Source organism: Danaus plexippus, chromosome 28 (assembly GCF_018135715.1).
Source record: "Danaus plexippus chromosome 28, MEX_DaPlex, whole genome shotgun sequence".
NCBI classification, from domain to species: domain Eukaryota; kingdom Metazoa; phylum Arthropoda; class Insecta; order Lepidoptera; family Nymphalidae; genus Danaus; species Danaus plexippus.
This window is the reverse complement of record NC_083556.1, coordinates 3,651,083-3,660,637: the sequence shown is the minus strand read 5'-3', so window position 1 is coordinate 3,660,637 and position 9,555 is coordinate 3,651,083. Positions and strand designations below refer to the sequence as shown.

General features: G+C 35.7%; 1 protein-coding gene across 1 annotated transcript; it reads left to right on the top strand.

Moving 5' to 3' along the window:
• The first annotated feature begins 1,203 nt into the window (after nt 1-1,203).
• Nucleotides 1,204-2,141, top strand: LOC116776262 (uncharacterized). Its single transcript, XM_032669406.2, has one exon. It carries the CDS (start codon nt 1,241-1,243, stop codon nt 1,718-1,720), a length of 480 nt encoding a protein of 159 aa, XP_032525297.1. The 5' UTR covers nt 1,204-1,240; the 3' UTR covers nt 1,721-2,141.
• Nucleotides 2,142-9,555: the final 7,414 nt, after the last annotated feature.

Sequence of the window (9,555 nt, the reverse complement as noted above, 5' to 3'; positions counted from 1 at the left end):
CCCTTCCAAGTCCAACAAGGAGAATCGCGATCCAGCCTTCAGCATATAGAAGCTGGTGTACCTCAAGGCTCGGTTCTTAGACCAGTACTATATAATATATTTACTTGCACCTGTAAATAACAACATTACCGAGGCAACATATGCCGATGATATCGCCTACTTGTCGGTTGATGATGATCCAGCTATTGCTAGCCACAAATTGCAGGAGCAACTAAATGCGACCCATAAATAGCTACGCAAGTGGCGTATACGTACTAGTGAGGCTAAATCAAATCACATCACATTCTCCCTAAGAAAAGGAAAATGTCCCCTTGTAAGACTTGGTGTTGAAATTCTGCCCCACTCATATTGTGTGAAATACCTTGGATTCCACTTCGATAGGCGCCTTACATGGAAATATCATTTAAAAAAAAAGAGAGACCAAATCAACCACCAATTTCGCAATTTGTCTGGCCCATGGGAAGAAACTCTGCACTATCAATAGATAAGAAGCTTCTTCCATACAATTCGGTATTAAAACCAATTTGGACCGACGGAATCCAGATATGGGTTGTTGCAACCAAAAGTAACATACTCGGTCTACAAAGAGTACAAAATAGCATCCTGAGGGCAATAGTGTATATTGGTTCAAAAGAAATAGTGAAATTCAAGAATATCTCAACTTGCCGACAGTAGCATATGAAATCGAGCGGTACAGAAAACCATACCTAGAGCGACTATCCCTGCATCAAAATCCACTCGTATCTCGCTGATTGGATCGTGCTCAGGTAGTCAGGAGCTTTAAAGGGGGCCACATTGTTTGATTGTTAGGGGCGGTTTTGGCTACCCCACCAGAAAAGTCATAAGAAATACAACCAATTCGCTTATAGTTCAACGAACGATTGCAAATTTGAACAATAGTAAAAAAAAAAAAGATACTAAACACTCAGGATTTTTAGAATTTCCCTTAATTTCTTTTACATGTTTACATTCACTGATGCTTTGTCTCTTAACTATTATTATTATATTGTTCCGTTTGATTAAACGTATAAATTGATCCGTCCTTGTAATTGATGTACGGAACTCTAAAAAAAAAGTAATTATCAATCAACAAGAACAGAACATTCGTTAAGCAAATGATTATCCTCCTCATATCTGAGTTACACTGATAAGGAGATGGATGAACCCTGCCCCCAGAGCTTTTATAACCACCGCGAATCGTAAAGACACTTTATAATATTTAAAGAGCTGACGAGCGAACATGTTATATAGCAGTATAGTGATGTTATGTGTAGTGGCGTGGTCAGCGTCGGGTGTGCGTCACGGACTGTGGCACAACACTCGACCAGACCAGTATTACAACGACGATTACAATTTTGACACCGGCATCGACAACTTCTGGCATAATTTCAACAAACGAATGGATAACTTCGATAATGATATGGACAACATAGCGACAGGATTGAGGCAGCAGACCCGTGCAGACGTCGTCGGTGATCAATACTGGGTATCGATTGAGATGCCGGGATTTAATACAGAGGATATATTAGTGAAGTCAAAGAAGGGACTCCTCGTCGTGGAGGCCGTCCATCAGGGAGACGGTCAGCCGCTGAACCAGTATCAGCACATCAGCGATCTGCCTGACTTCGTCGATGAACACGGAAGCTGGTCTTACAAGTATGGAATTCTAAGAGTTGTCTATCCTCTTAAACGGCGAGCTCCGACTGATGTCACGATCTGAGAGAACTTCAAGACATGACACAAGCACCGGCCGCCAGAGTTGTGACAACATCGAAGTGATCAGTGATTGACAGTTTTTAACATTATAATTAAGCATTTTTAAATGGAGTGGAGAATGAAAGATTACAAAATACATAAAGTTTATTAATAAATATTTAATTGAAATGAGCGGAAGTCTTGGAATAACTCTAGTGAGTAGTAAAAAAAAATGTATTCAATAGTGTCCGTTGATGGCTTACATATTTTGCATAAAATGTGCTTAAAAATGAACAAACAGAAAGGACTCAAAATTTTTATAAAAACTTAGATACGCGGTACAAAAACAAAATATTAATTCACAGAGCAGGATTTACTCTCGCCACCTCCGACGCGTCGCGAGCCGCTGGGAAAACATTTGTTTCAATTTTAATTCAACTTACAAGATCATGACTGTACGGATGTCAATAAGAAAACATTATTAAAACAAAAATAATAATAATAAAATATAAATTACTTGTAATATAATGGCGGTGTGTTATTTATGGAATTGATATTGTTTTAGTGCCAATAATTGAAAAAAGCTTTTATATCTTAAAACACATTCAAAAACTTCAGCGAGAACATGTTTAAGTAGAACTATACTTTTCGGATTTGCGTCTGGTATTTTATTATTCTAGACCCGATCACCTCACGACTCGATCGGGTTGCTGAAGGCGTAATATCATAATTTTATGACATAATTTTAATATTAACATTTTGAGAAATAATAAGATTTCAGAAGAAATATGAACTTTGTTTCAGTAACATGAAGTCAGTTTATATATAGAGGAGCCAACGTGGCATTAATATAGATAAGAAATATTAGGAACGAATTACAGAGACAAGATGTCAGTCGTTGTATACTCGTATTCTTTCGCCCAGCAACAGTATGTTTATTCTAAATTTACATCGTCTCACATATGGTGACAGTTTTTCATTCAGCTGCCTTCACACATTACAGTATTCACATTCAGGTTAGTGAATGACAGAAACGATAAACGCGTTTTATTTACAAAATTAGAATTGGCAGAAATATGACGAAGTATTCAATAATAAACACTTTACAAAGTTACGTAAATTTAAAAGTTAAAATGTTTTCTGAATCCTGTCTTATATAAATAATATGCGAACACCTTCAGAAACAGATTAAAGCTATTCGTAATTTTTTTCAGCTTATCAAAACAGAGGATTAAACAAAAAAAAGGGCCTTTGGACATTTATCGAAAATATGTGAAGTGACTCAATGTCGACCTTTACAATCACCTCTTTATAGTATGAATTATTTTTCTGATTTATTTTATGATAATACTAATCTCATTTTTTTTGGATTTTAAAACAAAGTTCTTTTATAAAGTTCTAAAGCCAGTGTTGTCTTTCAAAAGGTTTTAATATGATTAAAAAAATAATTATTCATACTTCAATTTAAAAATAACTGAAAGTATTTCAATATGAAACAAATAAAACAAGTTATATCGTAACAGACAAACAATTATTGTAAATTAAACACAACAGATCAGAATTTAATCGTATCAAAGATTGTATGTCTCAGACTGAAACACACGCGTACAGGGCGGTAAAGCATAGCTGAGGTTAAGTTATTGCAGCTCACAATCGAACATGGGCTGGCGCGAGCCTCGACCGGGGATGTACCACCGCAGAAGATTGGCCCGAAGTAGACTTTCATGACTGCTTCTCGTTCCATGAGTGAGATAGACGGTTCCCTTTCCTTTCCTTTTTCGCACCTTATCCTTCCTCTTACCAGATTAAGAGTGGCAACGCATTCGCAAAACTATGAGGCGGATGTCCATGAACGTCAGTAAATACTCCCATCAGGTAGGTCGTCAGCTCGTTCGGCCGCTTTTGTATAAAAAAAACACTGGTGTAAAAATGCACTCTCATTACTTTAACGTAGGTGTCCTTTTAATTTTTTTTATATATTGATTTTTTTTCAAAAACCTTAGATAAAAGTATATAATTAATAATCTGTTAACCAGGGAGTTCCGTTCAAACTACGCCACATGTACCGGGCGCGTATTGTTTCGCTAGGACATGTCACTACGTCACGTCCGGAGACCGTCATTTCATATTTCTATATTTTTATTTATTCATAAAATAAATGAAAAACTATGAAATGTATCAAAAATGTAAAATTTCGTTTATTAATAATTTTGAAGTACAAAAGGAATCACAAAACAATAAAAAGCAAGTAAACAAAATAGAATTACACAATACGTACAAAAACTCAAAACTCATTTTCTGTGTGATATATCATAAAAAATTTGTTAACATAAATGGTAGCCACATTCTTTTTATTAACTGCGATAACAGATAATTATAATTGGGAAACGAGTGTGAGTAATTGGGAATTTGAAAGTCAGTTTTTTTATTAAAACATTGCAGATATCGGACGCCTTTATCGTATCATACGTATTACGACCCCTATAAACTTAATTATCTATAAACAAAATACTTCAAGCGCGCGGCTGGTGTATGGACACTCATCACGACTAGTTTATTAAATAAGTATCAAGAGAATCCTATAAGTTCTATTTTTTAGAAAAAAGTAAACATTTTATATAGAGGTATTCAGGTTTTAAGAAACAAAAATGTTTATAATTAGGGCTCCATAGCCAAATAGCAAAATACGGAACCCTTATAGTTTCGTCATGTCTGCCTGTCTGTCTGTCTGTCCGTCCGTACGTCACAGCCATTGATTTCCGAAACTGTTGGGCATACATATGTAAGTGGAACTCTGTAGGTTGCTGTATTCTGGTAACCGCTATTCGAATGTTGAATAAAAATTAATAAATTTAAAAATTAAAGTGAGTACTCCATACACTGATTCAAAATATTTTTTTCAGTTAACCTATACATGATTGGGTTCTATGGATAGGGCTTTAGAAAAGACGTTAAGGCTTCTAAAACTAATTTTCGTCAAAAACAATTGTTTCAAAGATAGACGCTTCCAAAGTGGAAAAATGAGTGCCCCCCCCCCCCCCTCTAACTTTTAAAATAATAGAGTGAGAAAACTAAAAGAAATATATGCTGTAGATTTCAATAGAAACTTTCACGAGCGATAGAGAACGAGATATCATTATTAGTTTTTAAGAAATAATACATTTTCAAAAAACGCATATATAACTTTGTCGTTCATACAAACACGATGTGAAACCAAGTATTTTTTTTATAAAACATCTATCAAAGTTACAACGCACTACAATAACTTTTATATTATGTCATCTACTTGCTACTACGGAACCCTTCATGGACGAGTCCGACTCGCACTTTTTATAAGTACTACGTGAGGAGTGGTTTCCTTAACATGGGAAAAGTTCAAACAATTCAGGCGACGTCACGGGTATAAGCTAGTTCGTAATATTATAATCGTTTTTTTTTTTAATAAGACTTTTAGTTTAATTATATCAAATAAAGTAATGCTAAATGATTCAGTATTAGCTAAACTATGTCTAACACCGGCCTCCGCTCGCGTCTTCCAGTTTAATAACGGCCTTCGTGCATTCCATATATTCTGAGACATAAACAAGTCTTTACTTATCAATTTTTAATTCCTCGTGCGTTATCTTCATCACTCACTGAGCACATTTACATTACGAGTATAGTATATACTTATATACTATACACTCGTATGTAACTTGAACATTAACGGGTATTTGAAATTAACTAAACTATGAGACCCGACAAACCTGGTGCTGTTATGGCAAAGATATAATTCAGACCAGGGAGCGGGGTGAGACTGTTTATTTAGAAAAAAATCATAAATTGAAGATTTCAATGATAAAGTCAATATATCTGGGTAAAATATTTAAAATAAAAAAATAACATGGCGGAGTAAGAAGCAAACCTTGAATTTTTAAAAGAGTGACGTCACCAATGCCTATATTCTTGCGTCAAAATCTCAGGCTCTTGAAGGTAACCTCATAGACGACTTGACGAACACCTTCCTTCGAAGAGGTCCAATTCCTGCAAAGGCTCGAGCGGGACTTCCCGTAATCTGTACTCGCGCCTCTATTTATAGCAATTGACACTCATTGTTGTGACAGGCGGCTCCGCAGGTGGCTATGCGGGTGACACCTAATAATAACTACCCTCAATTATTAGTTATTCAAATAATAACAATTATGCCGATATATATAACAAAACGTTACTCCAGACTAATGAGACCCTCGTAAACGATATTGAAGGTGTGCAATCTATCTGAACAACTGTCTCATGACTGAAAGTTATTTCAAATATTTTTGTAACGGTGTCGGTAAACAGTTCAGTTGTTATATAAGTCGGAGCTGGCGCCGGTCATCAGTAGTGTTCCCTTACTTCCCAAGAGACGTCAGAAAGACAAGTATCGGTAAAAAAGTTATGTAGCCAGTAGCAGGCCCAGGCGCGGGCGGACTCTCCTGGAGTCTCGCTTATATACAGTAGAAAGTGACTGGATATATGTATGTTTGTAGATAGTTATTTAAAGAGTCAAGTGTTTAAGGCGAAATTTACCTATTTATTCTGTGACATATTTCTTTGCTTACAAAAACAGTCAAAAGCTTTCCTGAAAATGAAACCTGGCTAAATCAATTTATCGTCCCCGAAATCTTTTAAGTGCAAAATGTTGTCAAAATCTTTGGAAACGTTTCCAAGATCTAGTGAACATATATTCTTAGAAACAAGATCAGAATTGCCTTTAAATACACGAAAATAAAAAGATTTTAAATTGGCAAATTACAACCATATTAATTTAAACTTATCATGAAATCGAATCTGAATGTAACAGAAACGAAAGATTTAAATACACTTCAAAATCTACGATCGATCAATCTATCACACCAACACGCGTCACAACTGAAAGAGAGTCCTGATCTCCTCTAACAACTGCGTGTGTCGTGCGCCCCTCTCTTAGCCTCTCATATCTCCACAATATATATGATATAATATTCTAGTTACTTAAAAATTATTAATATTGAAAGTAACCGTCTAAGTAATATATTGAAAATTGGTAGTTTCCAGTTAGTGGTTCACCTTGGGATACAATGAATCCTAATGATTCATGTAATTTTTCCTAACATTACTTGTAACCAAATATTGCGGCCAAGAGTCATTTCAATTACTAAAGGAATCCGTCAGGCTAAAATCAAACAACTATTAATCTCAATACAGAAGAGGATCACTTTAAAAGAAAACCAAAAAATTGAGGCGACAGGACTTAAACAATTTTACCCTGATTCAGAGTTTAATTTGCACTCATTACTAAGTAGACGTTTAAAGGTGTTGTGAACCTGATAACAAAAAAAAAATATATAATAATAATAACTAAATTTTACTAACTCTCTAAGCGTTTAATGGCATTTAACGATTATGCTCTCCCGCGCGAAGCTCTTCATCGAGTAATCATACTCTAAAAGTAACAAAAATCATCTCGAAAGAGAGGTGATACTCTTAATTTATTTACTCTTTAATTTATTATAATAAATATTTATATTATGAATACTTGTTACAATTAGTAGATTTTTGCTTTCCAATAGCACTAAAATGGCGCACTCTAATAATTAATGATTGGTCGCTAACACTGCTGGAATTTTATTTCAATGCTTTCGAACTAACTCTCTCAGATCAGAGTAATTTAGCAAGAAGGGGTAGAGTAACGAAAACACTTGCTCTTTCTGTGGGGAGGCAGTTGGAATTGCTAAGTATTTGCTGGTGGGATGTAAGGTACTCTTGGATAGCGGTCAGTACTGGCGTCGTCACAGTAGGGTTTGTACTTTTTAGCGGTATCTATATTCAGTTCCGTCCGCTAAATACCAGAAATAAATGCAATTTTATTTTGCAGTTTTAGGTGACTTTCATCACAGCCTGTTAAATAAATTATATTGTTTGATATAATCAGATCTTTTTAGTATTTGTGAGTTGGTTTAAGTTCAAATAATAAAACTTATAAATATCTTTATATATAAAAGAGTCGCGGTAGTTACTATTTATAACTCAAGATCGGCTTAACGGGTTCTACTGAAAATTGGTGGCGAGATGTTTAGAACCAGGTAAAGAACGTAGGATACTTTTCATACGATCGAAAAAAATAATAAATTGAAAAAGTCCAAAATGTTTTTATTTACTGCCTTAAGGAGGAGCAGAGTTCGCCCGGTCAGCTATACATTGCTAATTTTGAAAGTAACGCAGACAATGTCTCGGGCTAGAGCTCATTATATATAAAGATCACTTTTCAGAGATAAATAGACTTTGATGAGTAAAAAATGATCGTGTGAATTTGACAAACGCAATAATTTTCTTGTTCAAAATAATTTTATTAAAGAAACATAATATATGCATATCGGCGCAAGCAGCTTCAATGACGGATGCAACATGAAAATAGCTCAAGGCTGGCATCAATTATTATAACAACTTATTGGTCGTCGTACTATTGTTAAAAGTAAAACGAAAACAAAGAGAATAGAAAAATGTTTGAATTCTGGTTTAAATATGACGTCTGGACGCACGACAGGGGACTGCAGAGTTCAGCGAGTGCGGATCGTAAAGTATGTGATTATGAAGAACCTTCGAGAAATACAAGAACATCTAGAAGAATTGAATTTTCATTTTGAAATATCTGGAACGTACTGAAACAAGTGACATTAGTGACGTCAGCGAGGCTGGAGTCCTGTCTTTATAATAATGAATTTGTAATAAATCCGATATCAGAAGTGGGATCGCTCTAGTGATCAGTTACTGCCGGTCTTAGTGTATTTGTAAATCCTGATCCAGCTCAAGAAAATAATCATCCGGAGAACTTGCGTAATGAAGAACGCTCCTCAGTCTTTCATGCAAATGATGTCAACAATGCAGAGCGTGACCGAAAGTTTGCTACTAAAAAACAAGGGATACGATTAAAATTACTAACAAGATCATATTAATTTTATCATCTTTTGATCCCGGTGATAGTGTGTGTGTTCGGGATTGATTCAAACGCATCTTTACGTCTGTAAATACGTACCAAATCAGTAACTACGACATTCGAATTAAAGTCTTTTAAAGGAGCGAGCTAGAATGTGTGCAGACGATTGGTTAGTTGCAACATCTACACCAGAGGCATTACGTGAGACCTTAGCTAACATTTGTTATTATCCTTTGAGCTAACCTCGTGTCCATGATGTATTCTCAAGAGAACCATGAGATTCTGTAAGGAAGCCTTGTGGTACCGTGACAAGACAAGTATACACCACCGATCTGGAGAGCGTAAGATCTGAGCTAATCACGTGTTACCCTTGAGCTAACCACGGGTCCTTGATTTATCCATAAGAGAACCATGAGATTCCGTAGGGATGCCTTGTGGAGCCGTGAGAAGACAAGTCTACACCACAGATGTGGAGAGCGTACCTCTGAACTAATCACGTGTTACTCTTGAGCTAACTACAGGTCCTTTCTATATCCTTAAGAATGCCATGAGATGACATAGGGAGGCCCTGGGAAGACTTGAGTAGACATGTACTCACTGGATCTATTAGAACTTGCATGATTTTAATATCAAACTACTGAGACTATTGCTTGATTTAAAAAACGACAATAGACATACACTTCACAGTAATATTTGCAACATGTCCGGTTAACACACGGCAGTGCCTCTACAAAAACGATGCTGTAATTCAAACGAAAGCATACTCAACTCCAAAATCCTGATAAAATACATCTATTGCGAATATAACTAATTTCTGTTCCTTTTATGCTAAAAGTGGTCATGCGTTTGAATCGTGTTTCCGACGGGAAAAAGGAGATCACGCCGAATTTCAGTTCAATATCGACTGGTAAATGTACCCTAAATTA

Coding starts and splice junctions, on each gene's coding strand:
- LOC116776262 (XM_032669406.2), top strand. CDS start 1,241: ATGTTATATAGCAGTATAGTGATGTTATGTGTAGTGGCGTGGTCAGCG.